A 22,755-nucleotide genomic window follows, 5' to 3' on the forward strand; every position below is an offset into this window, starting at 1 on the left:
TACCGTACACATAGTAATGTATATCACACAGCACACATAAATGACACTGCTATACCGTACACAGGTAATGTATATCACACAGCACACATAAATGACACTGCTATACCGTACACATAGTAATGTATATCACACAGTACACATAAATGACACTGCTATACCGTACACATAGTAATGTATATCACACAGTACACATAAATGACACTGCTATACCGTACACATAGTAATGTATATCACACAGCACACATAAATGACACTGCTATACCGTACACAGGTAATGTATATCACACAGCACACATAAATGACACTGCTATACCGTACACATAGTAATGTATATCACGCAGCACACATAAATGACACTGCTATACCGTACACATAAGTAATGTATATCACACAGCACACATAAATGACACTGCTATACCGTACACAGGTAATGTATATCACACAGCACACATAAATGACACTGCTATACCGTACACATAAGTAATGTATATCACACAGCACACATAAATGACGCTGCTATACCGTACACAGGTAATGTATATCACGCAGCACACATAAATGACACTGCCATACCGTACACAGGTAATGTATATCACACAGCACACATAAATGACACTGCTATACCGTACACATAAGTAATGTATATCACACAGTACACATAAATGACACTGCTATACCGTACACATAGTAATGTATATCACACAGCACACATAAATGACACTGCTATACCGTACACATAGTAATGTATATCACACAGTACACATAAATGACACTGCTATACCGTACACATAGTAATGTATATCACACAGTACACATAAATGACACTGCTATACCGTACACATAAGTAATGTATATCACACAGCACACATAAATGACACTGCTATACCGTACACATAAGTAATGTATATCACACAGCACACATAAATGACACTGCTATACCGTACACATAAGTAATGTATATCACACCGTGCACATAAATGACACTGCTATACCGTACACATAAGTAATGTATATCACACAGTACACATAAATGACACTGCTATACCGTACACATAAGTAATGTATATCACACAGTACACATAAATGACACTGCTATACCGTACACATAGTAATGTATATCACACAGTACACATAAATGACACTGCTATACCGTACACATAGTAATGTATATCACACAGCACACATAAATGACACTGCTATACCGTACACATAAGTAATGTATATCACACAGTACACATAAATGACACTGCTATACCGTACACATAGTAATGTATATCACACAGCACACATAAATGACACTGCTATACCGTACACATAGTAATGTATATCACACAGCACACATAAATGACACTGCTATACCGTACACATAGTAATGTATATCACACAGCACACATAAATGACACTGCTATACCGTACACATAGTAATGTATATCACACAGCACACATAAATGACACTGCTATACCGTACACATAAGTAATGTATATCACACAGTACACATAAATGACACTGCTATACCGTACACAGGTAATGTATATCACACAGCACACATAAATGACACTGCTATACCGTACACATAGTAATGTATATCACACAGTACACATAAATGACACTGCTATACCGTACACATAGTAATGTCTATCACACAGCACACATAAATGACACTGCTATACCGTACACAGGTAATGTATATCACACAGCACACATAAATGACACTGCTATACCGTACACATAGTAATGTATATCACACAGTACACATAAATGACACTGCTATACCGTACACATAGTAATGTATATCACACAGTACACATAAATGACACTGCTATACCGTACACATAGTAATGTATATCACACAGCACACATAAATGACACTGCTATACCGTACACATAAGTAATGTATATCACACAGCACACATAAATGACACTGCTATACCGTACACATAAGTAATGTATATCACACAGCACACATAAATGACACTGCTATACCGTACACATAGTAATGTATATCACACAGTACACATAAATGACACTGCTATACCGTACACATAGTAATGTATATCACACAGCACACATAAATGACACTGCTATACCGTACACATAAGTAATGTATATCACACAGTACACATAAATGACACTGCTATACCGTACACATAGTAATGTATATCACACAGTACACATAAATGACACTGCTATACCGTACACATAGTAATGTATATCACACAGCACACATAAATGACACTGCTATACCGTACACATAAGTAAGGCTACTTTCACACCTGCGTTCAGGTGTCCGCTCGTGCACACCGTTTGAAGGCTCTCACGAGCGGCCCCGAACGCATCCGTCTGGCCCCAATGCATTCTCAGTGGAGGCGGATCCGCTCAGAATGCATCCGCCTGCCAGCGCTCAGCCTCCGCTCCGCTCAGTGAGCGGACACCTGAACGCAGCTTGCAGCGTTCGGGTGTCCGCCTGGCCGTGCGGAGGCGAGCGGATCCGTCCACACTTACAATGTAAGTCAATGGGGACGGATCCGTTTGAAGATGACACCATATGGCTCAATCTTCAAGCGGATCCGTCCCCCATTGACTTTCAATGTAAAGTCTGAACGGATCCGCTCAGGCTACTTTCAGACTTAGAAAATTTTCTAAGTTTTAATGCAGACGCATCCGTTCTGAAGGTCTGCATTATCGGAGCGGATCCGTCTGATGAAACATCAGACGGATCCGCTCCGAACGCTAGTGTGAAAGTAGCCTAATGTATATCACACAGCACACATAAATGACACTGCTATACCGTACACATAGTAATGTATATCACACAGCACACATAAATGACACTGCTATACCGTACACATAGTAATGTATATCACACAGTACACATAAATGACACTGCTATACCGTACACATAAGTAAGGCTACTTTCACACCTGCGTTCAGGTGTCCGCTCATGCACACCGTTTGAAGGCTCTCACGAGCGGCCCCGAACGCATCCGTCTGGCCCCAATGCATTCTCAGTGGAGGCGGATCCGCTCAGAATGCATCCGCCTGCCAGCGCTCAGCCTCCGCTCCGCTCAGTGAGCGGACACCTGAACGCAGCTTGCAGCGTTCGGGTGTCCGCCTGGCCGTGCGGAGGCGAGCGGATCCGTCCACACTTACAATGTAAGTCAATGGGGACGGATCCGTTTGAAGATGACACCATATGGCTCAATCTTCAAGCGGATCCGTCCCCCATTGACTTTCAATGTAAAGTCTGAACGGATCCGCTCAGGCTACTTTCAGACTTAGAAAATTTTCTAAGTTTTAATGCAGACGCATCCGTTCTGAAGGTCTGCATTATCGGAGCGGATCCGTCTGATGAAACATCAGACGGATCCGCTCCGAACGCTAGTGTGAAAGTAGCCTAATGTATATCACACAGCACACATAAATGACACTGCTATACCGTACACATAGTAATGTATATCACACAGCACACATAAATGACACTGCTATACCGTACACATAGTAATGTATATCACACAGTACACATAAATGACACTGCTATACCGTACACATAGTAATGTATATCACACAGCACACATAAATGACACTGCTATACCGTACACATAGTAATGTATATCACACAGTACACATAAATGACACTGCTATACCGTACACATAGTAATGTATATCACACAGCACACATAAATGACACTGCTATACCGTGCACATAAGTAATGTATATCACACAGTACACATAAATGACACTGCTATACCGTACACATAGTAATGTATATCACACAGCACACATAAATGACACTGCTATACCGTACACATAGTAATGTATATCACACAGCACACATAAATGACACTGCTATACCGTACACATAAGTAATGTATATCACACAGTACACATAAATGACACTGCTATACCGTACACATAAGTAATGTATATCACACAGCACACATAAATGACACTGCTATACCGTGCACATAAGTAATGTATATCACACCGTACGAATGAATTACATCAACATACGGTACACAGGTATTATGCTCATGGAGCCCAGACACCATCAAACACCCCTATTAATGGATCTGTCACTTGCCTCGCACATCGCACACGACACTACAATTTTCCTCTGTACGCCTGTATAAAGCCTCCATATCATCCACACAAAGCGCCCACTTTATGTCGTCTTCACCCAGGGGCACCACCACTAATCTCTCCGTGGACTCCTCATCACCTCAAGACCTTTATAAAGACATCGCTCTGCAAAGGTAAAACAGTCTGCAGGGTCAGTGGAAGCCCACCCACAAAGGACCCCCGTAGTGCTAGCCACTGATGGAGACCTTCATAGTGGTGGTGGGCACTGGCTGAGACCCTCATAGTGGTGGTGGGCACTGGCTGAGACCCTCATAGTGGTGGTGGGCACTGGCTGAGACCCTCATAGTGGTGGTGGGCACTGGCTGATACTCTTGTGGGATGTGCATGTAATAATCCCCCAAATATTTCACAGCAGGAAACATTCTTCAATGTCATAGTTATATAAAGAACTCCTGATGGGGGTTGTGTCTGCCAAAGGCGCACTACAGGGAGTAGTACCATACAGGTATTACAGGGAGTACTGGGAGTGGTACCCTGCAGGGAGTACTGGGAGTGGTACCCTGCAGGGAGTACTGGGACTGGGAGTGGTACCCTGCAGGGAGTACTGGGACTGGGAGTGGTACCCTGCAGGGAGTACTGGGACTGGTACCCTGCAAGGAGTACTGGGACTGGGACTGGTACCCTGCAGGGAGTACTGGGACTGGTACCCTGCGGGAGTACTGGGACTGGGAGTGGTACCCTGCAGGGAGTACTGGGACTGGGAGTGGTACCCTGCAGGGAGTACTGGGACTGGGAGTGGTACCCTGCAGGGAGTACTGGGACTGGGAGTGGTACCCTGCAGGGAGTACTGGGACTGGGAGTGGTACCCTGCAGGGAGTACTGGGACTGGGAGTGGTACCCTGCAGGGAGTACTGGGACTGGGAGTGGTACCCTGCAGGGAGTACTGGGAGTGGTACCCTGCAGGGAGTACTGGGAGTGGTACCCTGCAGGGAGTACTGGGACTGGGAGTGGTACCATGCAGGGAGTACTGGGACTGGGAGTGGTACCCTGCAGGGAGTACTGGGACTGGTACCCTGCAGGGAGTACTGGGACTGGGAGTGGTACCCTGCAGGGAGTACTGGGACTGGGAGTGGTACCCTGCAGGGAGTACTGGGACTGGGAGTGGTACCCTGCAGGGAGTACTGGGACTGGGAGTGGTACCCTGCAGGGAGTACTGGGACTGGTACCCTGCAGGGAGTACTGGGACTGGGAGTGGTACCCTGCAGGGAGTACTGGGACTGGTACCCTGCAGGGAGTACTGGGACTGGGAGTGGTACCATGCAGGGAGTACTGGGACTGGGAGTGGTACCATGCAGGGAGGACTGGGACTGGGAGTGGTACCCTGCAGGGAGTACTGGGACTGGTACCCTGCAGGGAGTACTGGGACTGGGAGTGGTACCCTGCAGGTGGGACTGGGAGTGGTACCCTGCAGGGAGTACTGGGACTGGGAGTGGTACCCTGCAGGGAGTACTGGGACTGGGAGTGGTACCCTGCAGGGAGTAGGGTTATGGTCTTGGGGCACTTACTTATTGCAGGGACGGAATGGACAGGGCTGTGCCCTGTATGGTTTGTGTGATGGAGCAGACTATTCAAGGACTGTTTTGGGATTTTTGGGGCCATACTGATGAGAATTAGTCAATGAATGAAATATGAAATATTTTATCTTCTCCTAACCCCCCCCCCCCCCCCCCCCTATTTTACAGGATACTGTATGAGAAGCCGGACGCCTTGAAGTCCCCGTAAGTGTTTGCACTGTCGCCTGCTGATGCTGTCAAAGCCCTAATATTAGGGGGGCACCAGCCGCATGCTGTATGTGTATTTTTGTGGGGGAGGGGCATCTTTATTTTTATATTTAATAATCACATACTGTCTTAACCAATCTGCAATCTCTGTGTCTAATGTCATATGTGGAGGAAGTATTCCCATTGGACCCTCTCTGATCCTCATCCACTGTAGCCATCAGTTTTCACTGTCTTCCAGGAGGTCTGACATCTCCATGATGGCTCCCTGGTTCGCCCCTATTGTCTGGAACGGCACCTATAACATTGACATATTGAATGCACAGTTCCAGCCAAGAGACGTCCACATCGGCCTCACGGTGTTCGCTGTTAAGAAGTGAGTAACGAATGTCGCAGAAAGGAATACGCCGTCCATAAGACGGGGATCTTAGCCTCTACAGATGTCGCGAACAAAAAAAATTCCGTCACCGAACGGGAATTTCCGTAAATTTTCACGAACGGGCGAACCACAATAGACTATAATAGGCAGGCGAATTTTAAAACCCACAGGGACTCTTTCTGGCCACAATAGTGATGGAGGGGGATCCATGGCAAAACTCCCATGGGAAATTACGTAGTTGACACAGAGTCGGGTTGGAATCCATAAAGGGCATAAATCACCTAACATTCCTAAATTGTTTGGAATAACGTGCTTTAAAACATCAGGTATGATGTTGTATCGATCAGGTAGTGTAAGGGTTACGCCCGCTTCACAGTGACAGACCAAACTCCCCGTTTAACGCACCGCAAACAACTGCAAACAGTCCATTTGCACAACCGCAAACTCCCCATTTGCAGAAGGTTGGATACCAAGCTAGCCATGTCCCATTCTTTGTCCTCACTGATGTCATTGAAGGTCTCTTCCTCCACCCAGCCACGTACAACACCAAGGGTCCCCGAAAGGTGACAACAAGCCCCCTGGGACGCCTGCTGTGGTTGGTCTTCCACCTCCTCAAAGCCACCTTCCTCCTCTGACTCCTCTTCTTCAGACTCCTCTCTCTGCATTGCCGCAGGTCCAGCAATTGACGACGACAAGGCTGCTTCTGGTGGTGATGGTGACCACAACTCTTCCTCTTCATGCTCATCTACGGCCTGATCCAGCACTCTTTGCAGGGCACGCTCCAGAAAAAACGCATATGGGATGAGGTCGATGATGTTACCTTGGGTTTGACTGACCAAGTTTGTCACCTCCGCAAAAGGACGCATGAGCCTACAGCCATTGTGCATGAGCGTTCAGTAACGCGGCCAAAAAATACCCATCTCTGTTCTTACCAGTTTAATCCCTGTTACGTCCCCTATCAGGGGCCGGTGTATGGAATAGATTTTAGGAACCGGGAGATGGAAAAAGATGCTTGGTTAGTCCTCTTACTTCCAACTTGCTGCACTGCGCATGCGCCGTGCAATGTACTGTGCTACCCGATATGAGTAGTATGTTAAGTAGTACTATTCCTATCAGTTTTATCCCTGTTACGTCCCCTATCAGGGGACGTGTATCGAATAGAGTTTAGACAACGGCAAAGAGTTGTCAATAGTTGACACACTCATGACATAAATTTTATTCCTCTATGCGTCAATCTTGTGTAGTGATGACTGTGCTCGTGCGCACGTTTGGGAGATTGCAGGCGATGGCGGTTTTTCAAAGCCTATGGTTGTGCTGAGGTAGTTCAGTGACAGTTAAGTGACCCAGAAAACACTGATTCTGCAGTATGGGCCCATTGTTGGCCTAGTAGGCTTTAATGATCACCTTAGATGATCACAAAGAAAATTAATGTTTTTTCTATGCAAAATTATCCAGCCGATCGCTTTTGGTCTGTTCACAATGAAGCAACGACCTTATCATCTGGGGTGTGCCAACATTGCCATTGCCAACACACTCATAGAGGTGGTCGCTTCATTGTGATACGCAAACCCCTTCACCACAACAAGGTAACGATCAGGAAGGGGAATTGACACATGTATGTGCCTTTTTTTTTTTGCAGCCACAGTGCAGCACCAGAGGCTAGAGAAATTAGGCATGTACACATGCCTGAAAAATTTATGTTTTCCTGGCAGAAAGTAACAGTACATAAGGCCGAAAAAAGACATTTGTCCATCCAGTTCGGCCTGTTATCCTGCAAGTTGATCCAGAGGAAGACAAAAAAAAACCCTGTGAGGTAGAAGCCAATTTTCCCCACTTTAGGGGAATAAAAAATTCCTTCCCGACTCTAATCAGGCAATCAGAATATCTCCTTGGATCAACGACCCCTCTCTAGGAGCTATATCCTGTAATATTATTACACTCCAGAAATACATCCAGGCCCCTATTGAATTCCTTTATTGTACTCACCATCACCACCTCCTCAGGCAGAGAGTTCCATAGTCTCACTGCTCTTACCGTAAAGAGTCCATAGTCTCACTGCTCTTACAGTAAAGAGTCCATAGTCTCACTGCTCTTACAGTAAAGAGTCCATAGTCTCACTGCTCTTACAGTAAAGAGTCCATAGTCTCACTGCTCTTACAGTATAGAGTCCATAGTCTCACTGCTCTTACAGTATAGAGTCCATAGTCTCACTGCTCTTACAGTATAGAGTCCATAGTCTCGCTGCTCTTACAGTAAAGAGTCCATAGTCTCGCTGCTCTTACAGTATAGAGTCCATAGTCTCGCTGCTCTTACAGTATAGAGTCCATAGTCTCACTGCTCTTACAGTATAGAGTCCATAGTCTCACTGCTCTTACAGTATAGAGTCCATAGTCTCACTTCTCTTACAGTATAGAGTCCATAGTCTCACTGCTCTTACAGTATAGAGTCCATAGTCTCACTGCTCTTACAGTAAAAAGTCCATAGTCTCACTGCTCTTACAGTAAAGAGTCCATAGTCTCACTGCTCTTACAGTATAGAGTCCATAGTCTCACTGCTCTTACAGTATAGAGTCCATAGTCTCACTGCTCTTACAGTAAAGAGTCCATAGTCTCACTGCTCTTACAGTATAGAGTCCATAGTCTCACTGCTCTTACAGTAAAGAGTCCATAGTCTCACCGCTCTTACAGTATAGAGTCCATAGTCTTACTGCTCTTACAGTAAAGAGTCTACAATCTCACTGCTCTTACAGTATAGAGTCCATAGTCTTACTGCTCTTACAGTATAGAGTCCATAGTCTCACTGCTCTTACAGTATAGAGTCCATAGTCTCACTGCTCTTACAGTATAGAGTCCATAGTCTTACTGCTCTTACAGTAAAGAGTCCATAGTCTCACTGCTCTTACAGTATAGAGTCCATAGTCTCACTGCTCTTACAGTAAAGAGTCCATAGTCTCACTGCTCTTACAGTAAAGAGTCCATAGTCTCACTGCTCTTACAGTATAGAGTCCATAGTCTCACTGCTCTTACAGTAAAGAGTCCATAGTCTCACTTCTCTTACAGTAAAGAGTCCATAGTCTCACTGCTCTTACAGTAAAGAGTCCATAGTCTCACTGCTCTTACAGTAAAGAGTCCATAGTCTCACTGCTCTTACCGTAAAGAGTCCATAGTCTCACTGCTCTTACCGTAAAGAGTCCATAGTCTCACTGCTCTTACCGTAAAGAGTCCATAGTCTCACTGCTCTTACCGTAAAGAATCCTTTTCTATGTTTGTGTACAAACCTTCTTTCCTCCAGACGCAGAGGATGTCCCCTCGTCACAGTCAGTCACAGGGATAAATAGATGATGGGATATATCTCTGTACTGACCCCTGATATATTTATACATATTAATTAGATCTCCTCTCAGTCGTCTTTTTTCTAAAGTGAATAACCCTAATTTTGATAATCTTTCAGGGTCCTGTAGTTGCCCCATTCCAGTTATTACTTTAGTTGCCCTCCTCTGGACCCTCTCCAGCTCTGCTATGTCTGCCTTGTTTACAGGAGCCCAGAACTGTACACAGTCCTCCATGTGTGGTCTGACCAGTGATGTGTAAAGTGGTAGGACTATGTTCTTATCACGGGCATCTATGCCCCTTCTGATACAACCCATTATCTTGTTGGCCTTGGCAGCAGCTGCCTGACACTGGTTTTTGCAGCTTAGTTTGCTGTTTATTAAAATTCCTAGATCCTTTTCCATGTCAGTGTTACCGAGTGTTTTACCATTTAGTATGTACGGGTGACTTGCATTATTCCTTCCCATGTGCATAACCTTACATTTGTCAGTGTTAAACCTCATCTGCCTCTTCTCTGCCCAAGCCTCCAATCTATCCAGATCCCTCTGTAGTAGTATACTGTCCTCTGTAGTATATGTACAGTATACTGTCCTCTGTAGTGTATATATACAGTATACTGTCCTCTGTAGTGTGTGTGTATATACAGTATACTGTCCTCTGTAGTATATATACAGTATACTGTCCTCTGTAGTGTATATACAGTATACTGTCCTCTGTAGTGTATATACAGTATACTGTCCTCTGTAGTGTATATACAGTATACTGTCCTCTGTAGTGTATATACAGTATACTGTCCTCTGTAGTGTATATACAGTATACTGTCCTCTGTAGTGTATATACAGTATACTGTCCTCTGTAGTGTATATATACAGTGTACTGTCCTCTGTAGTGTATATACAGTATACTGTCCTCTGTAGTGTATATACAGTATACTGTCCTCTGTAGTGTATATACAGTATACTGTCCTCTGTAGTGTATATATACAGTATACTGTCCTCTGTAGTATATACACAGTATACTGTCCTCTGTAGTGTATATACAGTATACTGTCCTCTGTAGTGTATATACAGTATACTGTCCTCTGTAGTATATATACAGTATACTGTCCTCTGTAGTGTATATACAGTATACTGTCCTCTGTAGTGTATATACAGTATACTGTCCTCTGTGGTGTATATATACAGTATACTGTCCTCTGTAGTGTATATACAGTATACTGTCCTCTGTAGTGTATATATATACAGTGTACTGTCCTCTGTAGTATATATACAGTATACTGTCCTCTGTAGTGTATACACAGTATACTGTCCTCTGTAGTGTATACACAGTATACTGTCCTCTGTAGTGTATATACAGTATACTGTCCTCTGTAGTGTATATACAGTATACTGTCCTCTGTAGTGTATATACAGTATACTGTCCTCTGTAGTGTATATACAGTATACTGTCCTCTGTAGTGTATATACAGTATACTGTCCTCTGTAGTGTATATACAGTATACTGTCCTCTGTAGTGTATATACAGTATACTGTCCTCTGTAGTGTATATATACAGTATACTGTCCTCTGTAGTATATATACAGTATACTGTCCTCTGTAGTGTATACACAGTATACTGTCCTCTGTAGTGTATATACAGTATACTGTCCTCTGTAGTATATATACAGTATACTGTCCTCTGTGGTGTATATATACAGTATACTGTCCTCTGTGGTGTATATATACAGTGTACTGTCCTCTGTGGTGTATATATACAGTGTACTGTCCTCTGTGGTGTATATATACAGTGTACTGTCCTCTGTGGTGTATATATACAGTATACTGTCCTCTGTAGTATATATATACAGTATACTGTCCTCTGTAGTGTATATACAGTATACTGTCCTCTTCAGTGTAAATTACTTTACACAGTTTAGTGTCATCTGCGAAAATTGATACTTTTACTATGGAAGCCTTCTACAAGATCATTAATAAATATATTGCACTAAAACATTGCGGCTTGAACCCTAGTTGGTGGCAGAGAAGTCACGCAAGTCATCCGGCATGCAGAGATTAAATACAGCAGCGTGTGGACCATTTTTAGCCCAAGGCAGCTCATCAGGCCTTTTTTAGTCAAATGCATCCTCCACTGTCAGTCCCTTCGGGATCCATTCCTCATTCATCTTAATAAAGGTGAGGTAATCTAGACTTTTTTGACCGAGGCGACTTCTCAGTGACTATACCTCCTGCTGCACTGAAGGTCCTTTCTGACAGGACACTTGAAGCGGGGCAGGCCAGAAGTTCTATCGCAAATTGGGATAGCTCAGGCCACAGGTCAAGCCTGCACACCCAGTAGTCAAGGGGTTCACCGCTCCTCAGAGTGTCGATATCTGCAGTTAAGGCGAGGTAGTCTGCTACCTCTCGGTCGAGTCGTTCTCTGAGGATGGACCCCGAAGGGCTGTGGCGATGTGTAGGACTGAAAAAGCTCTGCATGTCCTCCATCAACAACACGTCTGTAAAGCGTCCTGTCCTTGCCGGTGTGGTTGTGGTAGGAGGAGGATTACTTTCCCCTCTTCCCCTGTTAGATTCCCGTTGTGCTGTGACATCCCCCTTAAGGGCTGTGTAAAGCATACTTTTTAACTTGTTTTGAACTGCTGCATCCTTTCCGACTTGCAGTAATTCGGTAACATTTCAGCCACTTTCTGCTTATACTGGGGGTCTAGTAGCGTGGCCACCCAGTACAGGTCGTTCTCCTTCAGCCTTTTTATACGAGGGTCCCTCAACAGGCATGACAGCATGAAAGACCCCATTTGCACAAGGTTGGATGCCAAGCTACTCATGTCCCGTTCCTCATCCTCACTGAAGGTCTGTTCTTCCCCCCAGCCACGTACAACACCACGGGTACCAGATAGGTGACAACAAGCAACCTGGGATGCCTGCTGTGGTTGGTTTTCCTCCTCCTCAAAGCCACATTCCTCCTCTGACTCCTCTTCCTCAGACTCCTCTTGCAGCGTTGCCGCAGGTCCGGCAAGTGATGATGATAAGGCTGCTTCTGGTGGTGATGGTGACCACAACTCTTCCTCTTCATGCTCCTCTACGGCCTGATCCAGCACTCTTCGCAGGGCACGCTCCAGGAAGAAAACAAATGGGATGATGTCGCTGATGGTGCCTTCGGTGCGACTGACTAGGTTTGTCACCTCCTCAAAAGGACGCATGAGCCTACAGGCATTGCGCATGAGCGTCCAGTAACGTGGCAAAAAAATACCCAGCTCTGCAGAGGCTGTCCTAGCACCCCGGTCATACAAATACTCGTTGACAGCTTTTTCTTGTTGGAGCAGGCGGTCGAACATTAGGAGTGTTGAATTCCAACGTGTCGGGCTGTCGCAAATCAAGCGCCTCACTGGCATGTTGTTTTGCCGCTGAATATCTGAAAAGTGCACCATGGCCGTGTAGGAACGCCTGAAATGGCCACACACCTTCCTGGCCTGCTTGAGGATGTCCTGTAAGCCTGGGTACTTAGACACAAAGCGTTGTACGATCAGATTACACACATGTGCCATGCACGGCACATGTGTCAACTTGCCCAAATTTAATGCCGCCAACAAATTGCTTCCGTTGTCACACACCACTTTGCCGATCTCCAGTTGGTGAGGGGGTCAGCCACTGATCCACCTGTGCGTTCAGGGCGGACAGGAGTGCTGGTCCGGTGTGGCTCTCTGCTTTCAGACAAGTCAACCCCAAGACAGCGTGACACTGTCGTATCCGGGATGTGGAATAGCCGTTGGGCGGGGGGGTGCAGTTGATGTGGAGCAAGACGCAGCAGCAGAAGAGGACTCAGCCGAGGAGGTTAGCGAAGAGGATGGAGTAGGAGGAGTAGAGGAGGTGGCAGCAGGCCTGCCTGCAAGTCGTGGCGGTGTCACCAACTCCTCTGCAGAGCCACGCATTCCATGCTTGGCAGCCTTCAGCAGGTTTACCCAATGCGCAGTGTAGGTGATATACCTGCCCTGACCATGCTTTGCAGACTAGGTATCAGTGGTCAGATGGACCCTTGCCCCAACACTGTGTGCCAGACATGCCATGACTTCCTTTTCCACAATAGAGTACAGGTTGGGGATTGCCTTTTGTGAAAACAAATTTTGTCCGGGTACCTTCCACTGTGGTGTCCCAATAGCTACAAATTTTTTAAAAGGCCTCAGACTCGACCAGCTTGTATGGTAAAAGCTGGCGGGCTAAGAGTTCCCACAAGCCAGCTGTCAGACGCCGGGCAAGGGGGTGACTCTGTGACATTGGTTTCTTACGCTCAAACATGTCCTTGACAGACACCTGACTGTGGGCAGATGAGATGGAACTGCTGAAGGTGAGAGGCGGAGTTGCGGATGGTTGAGAGGGGGCAAGGAGGACAGCAGTGGTTGACGTGGCTGAAGATGATGGACCAGGAGGAGGATGGTGGCTTTGAGTTTCTGTGCTGCTTGTACTCATCATGTGTTGATCCCATAGGCGTTTGTGATGTGAGATCATGTGCCTTTGCAAAGCAGTTGTACCGAGGTGGGTGTTGGACTTCCCACGACTCAGTTTCTTTTGGCACAGTTTGCAAATGGCATCGCTGTTATCAGAGGCAGACACACAAATAAAATGCCACACTGCTGAGCTTTGCAATGATGGCATTCTGGTGGTGGCAACAGCATGTGTTGATTGGCGTGCTGTCTGGCTGACCCCGGGTGCCGATGCATGCTGTCTGACTGTGCCACTAGCTCCTTGCGACGACCTCCCCCTGCTTCCAACTCGTCTCCTCCTTCTCTCTGTCTGCCCATCTGAACTTTCCCCCTGTTCTTCTTCTTCTCTTCGAGCGGGCACCCACGTGACATCCACGGAACATCGTCATCATCAACTGCTTCACTTGTATCTGACACCTCAGCAAAGGAAGCAGCAGCGGGTACAACAACATCATCATCATCACACCGTACGTCCATGTGTGTAATGCTGCCGGACTGAGACATATCCCTGTCATCTACATCCTTTGGCAATAATGGTTGCGCATCACTCATTTCTTCCAACTGATGTGTAAATAACTCCTCTGACAGATCAAGGGAAGCGGCTGTGGTGCTAGTGGTGGTGGTGGCGGCAGGCGGGCGAGTGGTAACTTGAGAGGTGCCCGAAGCTGAGCTGGAGGAGGATGGTGCGTCAAGGTTCCGAGCGGAAGCTGTAGAAGATTGGGTGTCCTGTGTTAGCCAGACAACTATGTCCTCAGAACTTTTCGAGTTCAGGGTACATGGCCTCTGAACACTGGGCATTATTCTAGGGCCAAAGGAAATCGCAGCACCATGACGGCCCCTGCGGGGTGGCCTGCCTCTGCCTGTCATTTTTTTTTCGATTAGTGGTACTATGCGTGCAAGCTACTGTGACACCAGATATGAGTGGTGGGCACTGGCAGTAGTGGGCACAGTACACGCTGTGGACCTGACACACACACACTGGCAGGCAACTGCAATTATATAACAGTGTTTTTTTTTTTACTGTTTTAAATGCAAGCTACTGTGACACCAGATATGAGTGGTGGGCACAGTACACGCTGTGGGCCTGACACACACGCTGGCAGGCAACTGCAATTATATTACAGTAAAAAAAAAAAAAAAAGAAAAGCAGACTGATGTACTAGCCCTAAAAAGGGCTTTTTGGGGTGCTGTCAGGACGCTGTCCTTACAGCAGATCAGATGAGTCTTTGAGGACTGTAGTGGACACTGAATACACTGGCCTAGCTAACGATTTCCCTATTAAATCAGCAGCAGCAGCACTCTCCCTGCTCTCACTAACACTGCAGCTTCCGAATGAATCTAAGATGGATGCTGTCCTTGCTTTTTGATAGGAGGTGGGAGGGTATGCTGATTGGCTGGAATGTGTCTGCTGACTGTGAGGTACAGTGTAGGGGGCGGACCGAACATCGCATATGTTTGCCCGCCGCGGCGAACGCGAACAGTTTGGGACATCTCTAGTCGTCACTTCATGGTGAGAGATTCTGGAGGAGCAAAGAAGAAAGCAGAAGATAATGAGACAAACACAAAGTAATATCTCATTTAGATCAAAACACATCTGTGCCCACCTACCACAGCAAGGTGACCTCAGTCCAGGCAGGAACCTACCTACCTCTATACCGGCAAGCATCTCCACTCAGGAGAGCGGGGCCGGCACATATACTGCGCTTGATGTGTTACCTCTGTGTGCACTCCACTCAGTGTATGACCCAATCAGAGGAATCAATGGCATCATAGGACTGTGTTCAGACCTGGAGGCGGCCATAGCTCAGACTATGGACTACAAAGACAATCGATGAGGTAGGCACTCTAGTGGGCATCTGTGGCTGGCACTATTGGAGGCAGGTCACCCCTTTCATCCAGTAGCGCCTCTTTTAGACCGAACACGCCCATCTACCTGGGGCTTCTAAGCAGAGTACGTATGTAGCTGGTCTCTAGACTCCCCTGAAAATTGTAGGCTTAGGTAAGTCCAAAGAGAGGCAGTATACTAGTGTTAGTGACCCATCTACGGAAGCCACCTTGACGCCTGCTAGATGGGCCCGGCACACGCTTCATCAAATATGTGCGCTAAGGGCTTCCATTTACTCATTTATAGTCGGTATGATACCACTTTTATTTAGAATGATCCCCATTTCTTAGCGCTCTTGTTTGTATGTATAATGGTGTGCAGCCATTTTCTTTTTTTTAGCAATCATGTTTGCTTCATGGATCTGCACCTGTGATTCTGAAGGTTCTAGTCTACATTTCCTTGTACTATTGGAGGCAGGTCACCCCTTTCATTTAGGAGCACTCATGACTTCTTGGCTCACCAATGTGTTAAAGTGGCCCCAAAGTAATTGTGAAATAAGTATAAATAATGAGACTGGACGGAGCGGGCGGTGAGTAGTGTTCTAACTAAGCCTGGTCCTCGGGGGCGTCTCCTTACTGGATTGATGGCGGTATGTTGGGGTCCAAGGCTGTTTTCTGGATGTAACCCCCTGTCTGTCTTATTTTCCAGATATACTGTTTTTGTCCCGACTTTTCTAGAGACAGCTGAGAAGTATTTCATGGTGGGACACAAGGTCAACTACTATGTGTTTACAGACCGTGTGAGTGACATTCCCATCATAGAGCTGGCGGAGGGCAGGCGAATGGTGGTACTGAGTGTGCCCACTTACCAGAGATGGCAGGACGTGTCCATGAGGCGCATGGAGATACTCCAGGACTATTCCCGCCAGCGATTCATGGATGAGGTGGATTACCTGGTGTGTGTGGATGTGGACATGAGGTTCAGTGATGAGGTCGGGGTGGAGATCTTAAGCAACCTGTTTGGGACACTACATCCGGGCATGTACAGGGCCCCACGTGAAGGTTACACGTATGAGCGGAACCCACAGTCTGAGGCCTACATCCCCCTAGACGAGGGAGACTTTTATTATGCCGGGGGCTTCTTTGGGGGGAATGTAGAAGAGGTTCACAAGCTGACCAACTTCTGCCATAACGCCATGATGACAGACAAGTCCAAGAACATTGAGGCCATCTGGCACGACGAGAGCTACCTCAACAAATACTTCTTGTACCACAAGCCCCTCAAGATCCTGTCCCCGGAATATCTGTGGGACGACGACTTTGGCACACCGCCCTTCCTCAAGAGAAGGAGATTTCTCGCTGTGAGAAAAAACCACAATGAAATACGGAACTAGAAAAAACGAGAATAAAAAAGCTTTATTATTCTTTGTGATGTTATCGAGGGGCACTGGATTATCGGATGTGGACCGCTCCTCCTTATAGAGAAGCCTGGGAACAGCTGCTGAGCTCTTGGAAGTACTGCACCATGCTGCTTCCGTTTCTGTTTATTGTCAGCAAAGGGCACATTCGCTGTTCACAGCTGGGGTGTTGTTACTAAACATCAGCACCGGCAAGAGCTATCAAGGTTCATGCACGCGACTGTTGTTGTTTTGCGGTCTGCAAATTGCGGATCCGCAAAACACAGTTACCGGCCTTGTGCATTTTGTGAAACTGAACAGCAGGACCCTAATAGAACAGTCGTATCACTGTCTGTAATATGGACACATTCTATTGTCCTGTGGACACGGAGTCATTTCCGTTTAATTGAATGGTTCCACATCCGATAAAATACATTTGTGAGCATCAGCCCTTAGTCTAAACTTTAAGAAAGGAGAAAGATTTGTGTTGCTGCTGTGACCAGTTTCTTTTATATATAATCTGCTCAGCTCCTCCTGCTCTATAACATTCTGCAATTAGGGTCAGGTTCACAGGCTGCAGCCCATGCTATGTTTTCCAATAAATGAGGTCGGGGCTGAAGGAAGCTGTGGCGCCTGTTCACACCAGAGAATGGACGGTTCACATGGCAGAGGTTGTGGAAGCCTCTACAGCAGAACTCCTTGGACCCGGCCTGTGATGACCCAGAAAGTCTGATTATTTTCTGCCTGATCTCAGGAATGTCACTGGAGCAGAAGATTAAAGGGGTTCTCCGTTTTTTTTCTATTGAGGACATATCCTCAGGATGGGTCATCAATACCAGATCAGCGGGGGTCCCCTTCCTGACCACTGCTTACCCCGATCTGATGTTGACGACCTATCCTGAGGAATCCTGACCGTGGTTCCTGAAGGTTCTCTGCCCCCATAAGATCTGATCATGGCTCTGAGTAAAGAAGCAGATAATATAAAGCTGGGGTTACACAGAGCATTTATTGTGCGTCACTATGGAACCAGCGAGGGGCGGCTGCTCCTCCCTCCCCCAGCGCTCTGGTTATAGGCTCATCCCCTCCCCCATCTGATAAATTGCTTGGACTATTTCTGTATTAAAATAGATTACATGTAGAAACACTATGCAGGAGAAATGCACAGAACCAATATGGCGGCCGTCCCATCATCTGTGGCTGGTGAGCAGGACAATGGAGAAAGACCTAATGGCGTCCACTTATCATGCGGCATCCAGACAACTGAGAGAAGAAACCAGACATGACTGTGCACTGCATGATGGGGAACTTTGGTTCATGCACATTCCGCTGTGAGAGTGCCCAACGTCCGGCTAAGACCACCTAGTGTCCGCTCCGAACCCTCAGCCGTTCTCCTTCCACAACACCAAGTGGATACTGTGGTCGGGCATGCTGGTGGCAAACACCAGTCCCACGTCATTGCCACCGTCCAGGCCATCCAGCCATGCCACCTCTCCAGCCAGGAAGCTGGAGCCCCTCTTGGACTTCCTGTACTCAGGGAGGGGCCAGCGGCTGATCAGCTTTTCAGTCCGTAAGTCCATGATGTACAGGTGGTGGTTGTCAAAAAGAAGCGCAAAAATGTCCCCAAAACCGAGCAGAGAAAGGTTCGTGGAATCCGGAGTCTTAATGATTCTGAAAATAGAGGAAACGACTGATAAAATGGGCAATGAACAGGGCGCCTGCAGGCACCCCCCACAGCAGGAACCTACAGGCCACCACAAATGGTGCAAACACATCAACAGATCCCTCAGTAAATTGCAGAACAACCTCCCGGCCAATGAGACAACTGCGGGGCCCCACTGATGAGGGGCCAGGTGCCTCTGGATGGAGTCCCCCCCCGTCTTGCAGATATCCTGCTTGCATCTGGCCTGGTCATGTTGGCATCATTAGGGTGACAGGAAGTCTGCTGATTACCATGACAACCCCAGAGCAAGCAGATTCCTGACTGACAGAAGCCCTGTAGGCCATGCCAGGACAGAACACAGAGAGGACTTACTTACCGTACAATGTCATAGCTGGCAAAATCCCACTGGTACAGACCCAGGGCTGAGCTGCAGACGATGAATCTGCCGTCAAAGTGCAGCCGTGGCTGAAGAGTAATACTCCTATCATCTGAGACATACAGAGTCTTCAGACACTTACAGTTTATCTCTCTGCCAATCGGCCAAATCTGCAAATCAGAAAAGAAAACAGAATGTATCACCCATCACTAATGATCTGTCAGGTGACATGAACAGGGGCCTTGTTACCGGCTTCTGTGCCTGGTATCCAGATGATGTCACCAGACAATCTCTGTGCAGCGCTACAGAAAATATCAGTGCTATATAAGAACAGAGTATATCACCCATCACTAATGATCTGTCACATGGCCTGTACAGGGGCCTTGTTACCGGCTTCTGTGCCTGGTATCCAGATGATGTCACCAGACAATCTCTGTGCAGCGCTACAGAAAATATCAGTGCTATATAAGAACAGAGTATATCACCCATCACTAATGATCTGTCACATGGCCTGTACAAGCGCCTTGTTACCGGCTTCTGTGCCTGGTATCCAGATGATGTCACCAGACAATCTCTGTGCAGCGCTACAGAATATATCAGTGCTATATAAGAACAGAACACATCACCCATCACTAATGATCTGTCACATGGCCTGTACAAGCGCCTTGTTACCGGCTTCTGTGCCTGGTATCCAGATGATGTCATCAGACAATCTCTGTTCAGTGCTGTAGAATATATCAGTGCTATATAAGAACAGAGTATATCACCCATCACTAATGATCTGTCACATGGCCTGTACAAGCGCCTTGTTACCGGCTTCTGTGCCTGATATCCAGATGATGTCATCAGACAATCTCTGTGCAGCGCTACAGAAAATATCAGTGCTATATAAGAACAGAGTATATCACCCATCACTAATGATCTGTCACATGGCCTGTACAGTGACCTTGTTACAGGCTTCTGTGCCTGGTATCCAGATGATGTCATCAGACAATCTCTGTGCAGCGCTACAGAAAATATCAGTGCTATATAATAACAGAACACATCACCCATCAATAATGATCTGTCACATGGCCTGTACAAGCGCCTTGTTACCGGCTTCTGTGCCTGGTATCCAGATGATGTCACCAGACAATCTCTGTATAGTGCTGTAGAATATATCAGTGCTATATAAGAACAGAGTATATCACCCATCACTAATGATCTGTCACATGGCCTGTACAGTGACCTTGTTACCGGCTTCTGTGCCTGGTATCCAGATGATGTGACCAAACAATTTCTGTTCAGTGCTGTAGAATATATCAGCGCTATATAAGAACAGAGTATATCACCCATCACTAATGATCTGTCACATGGCCTGTACAGTGACCTTGTTACCGGCTTCTGTGCCTGGTATCCAGATGATGTGACCAAACAATTTCTGTTCAGTGCTGTAGAATATATCAGCGCTATATAATAACAGAACACATCACTCATCAATAATGATCTGTCACATGGCCTGTACAAGCGCCTTGTTACTGGCTTCTGTGCCTGGTATCCAGATGATGTCATCAGACAATCTCTGTGCAGCGCTACAGAATATATCAGTGCTATATAAGAACAGAGTATATCACCCATCACTAATGATTTGTCACGTGGCCTGTACAGTGACCTTGTTACAGGCTTCTGTGCCTGGTATCCAGATGATGTCATCAGACAATCTCTGTGCAGCGCTACAGAAAATATCAGTGCTATATAAGAACAGAACACATCACCCATCACTAATGATCTGTCACATGGCCTGTACAAGGGCTTTGTTACCGTCTTCTGTGCCTGGTATCCAGATGATGTCACCAGACAATCTCTGTGCAGCGCTACAGAATATATCAGTGCTATATAAGAACAGAGTATATCACCCATCACTAATGATCTGTCACATGGCCTGTACAAGGGCCTTGTTACCGGCTTCTGTGCCTGGTATCCAGATGATGTCACCAGACAATTTCTGTTCAGTGCTGTAGAATATATCAGCGCTATATAAGAACAGAGTATATCACCCATCACTAATGATCTGTCACATGGCCTGTACAGTGACCTTGTTACCGGCTTCTGTGCCTGGTATCCAGATGATGTGACCAAACAATTTCTGTTCAGTGCTGTAGAATATATCAGCGCTATATAATAACAGAACACATCACTCATCAATAATGATCTGTCACATGGCCTGTACAAGCGCCTTGTTACTGGCTTCTGTGCCTGGTATCCAGATGATGTCACCAGACAATCTCTGTATAGTGCTGTAGAATATATCAGTGCTATATAAGAACAGAGTATATCACCCATCACTAATGATCTGTCACATGGCCTGTACAGTGACCTTGTTACCGGCTTCTGTGCCTGGTATCCAGATGATGTCACCAGACAATCTCTGTGCAGCGCTACAGAATATATCAGTGCTATATAAGAACAGAGTATATCACCCATCACTAATGATCTGTCACATGGCCTGTACAGTGACCTTGTTACCGGCTTCTGTGCCTGGTATCCAGATGATGTCATCAGACAATCTCTGTGCAGCGCTACAGAATATATCAGTGCTATATAGGAACAGAGTATATCACCCATCACTAATGATCTGTCACATGGCCTGTACAAGGGCCTTGTTACCGGCTTCTGTGCCTGGTATCCAGATGATGTCACCAGACAATCTCTGTTCAGTGCTGTAGAATATGTCAGCGCTATATAAGAACAGAACACATCACTCATCAATAATGATCTGTCACATGGCCTGTACAAGGGCCTTGTTACCGGCTTCTGTGCCTGGTATCCAGATGATGTCATCAGACAATCTCTGTGCAGCGCTACAGAAAATATCAGTGCTATATAAGAACAGAACACATCACCCATCACTAATGATCTGTCACATGGCCTGTACAAGCGCCTTGTTACCGGCTTCTGTGCCTGGTATCCAGATGATGTCATCAGACAATCTCAGTGCAGCGCTACAGAATATATCAGTGCTATATAAGAACAGAGTATATCACCCATCACTAATGATCTGTCACATGGCCTGTACAAGGGCTTTGTTACCGTCTTCTGTGCCTGGTATCCAGATGATGTCATCAGACAATCTCTGTTCAGTGCTGTAGAATATATCAGTGCTATATAAGAACAGAGTATATCACCCATCACTAATGATCTGTCACATGGCCTGTACAAGCGCCTTGTTACCGGCTTCTGTGCCTGATATCCAGATGATGTCACCAGACAATCTCTGTGCAGCGCTACAGAATATATCAGTGCTATATAAGAACAGAGTATATCACCCATCACTAATGATCTGTCACATGGCCTGTACAGTGACCTTGTTACCGGCTTCTGTGCCTGGTATCCAGATGATGTCACCAAACAATTTCTGTTCAGTGCTGTAGAATATGTCAGCGCTATATAATAACAGAACACATCACTCATCAATAATGA

General features: G+C 46.2%; 2 protein-coding genes across 5 annotated transcripts in view; one reads left to right on the plus strand and one right to left on the minus strand.

The window, feature by feature from the left end:
- The window catches only part of LOC120977991 (histo-blood group ABO system transferase 1-like), a 36,917-nt gene extending 18,519 nt beyond the window's left edge, over window positions 1-18,398 (plus strand). For 3 of the 4 annotated variants that reach the window (XM_040406203.1, XM_040406201.1, XM_040406200.1), the window contains 4 exons: window positions 4,184-4,255; window positions 5,825-5,860; window positions 6,102-6,236; window positions 16,573-18,398. In XM_040406203.1, the coding sequence (XP_040262137.1) occupies window positions 4,184-4,255; window positions 5,825-5,860; window positions 6,102-6,236; window positions 16,573-17,257 (928 nt within the window). In that variant the 3' untranslated portion in view covers window positions 17,258-18,398. The remainder of the gene's footprint in view (window positions 1-4,183; window positions 4,256-5,824; window positions 5,861-6,101; window positions 6,237-16,572) is intronic. The other variant, XM_040406202.1, reaches the window with a different exon arrangement.
- Window positions 18,254-22,755, minus strand: part of FBXW2 (F-box and WD repeat domain containing 2) — a 45,632-nt gene continuing 41,130 nt past the window's right edge. The window contains exons 7-8 of the mRNA XM_040406199.1: window positions 19,297-19,466; window positions 18,254-18,928 (exon numbers count right to left, since the gene is read on the minus strand). Of these exons, the coding sequence (XP_040262133.1) occupies window positions 18,640-18,928; window positions 19,297-19,466 (459 nt within the window). The 3' untranslated portion in view covers window positions 18,254-18,639. The remainder of the gene's footprint in view (window positions 18,929-19,296; window positions 19,467-22,755) is intronic.

Source organism: Bufo bufo, chromosome 8, assembly GCF_905171765.1.
Source record: "Bufo bufo chromosome 8, aBufBuf1.1, whole genome shotgun sequence".
In the NCBI taxonomy this organism is placed as follows: Eukaryota; Metazoa; Chordata; class Amphibia; order Anura; family Bufonidae; genus Bufo; species Bufo bufo.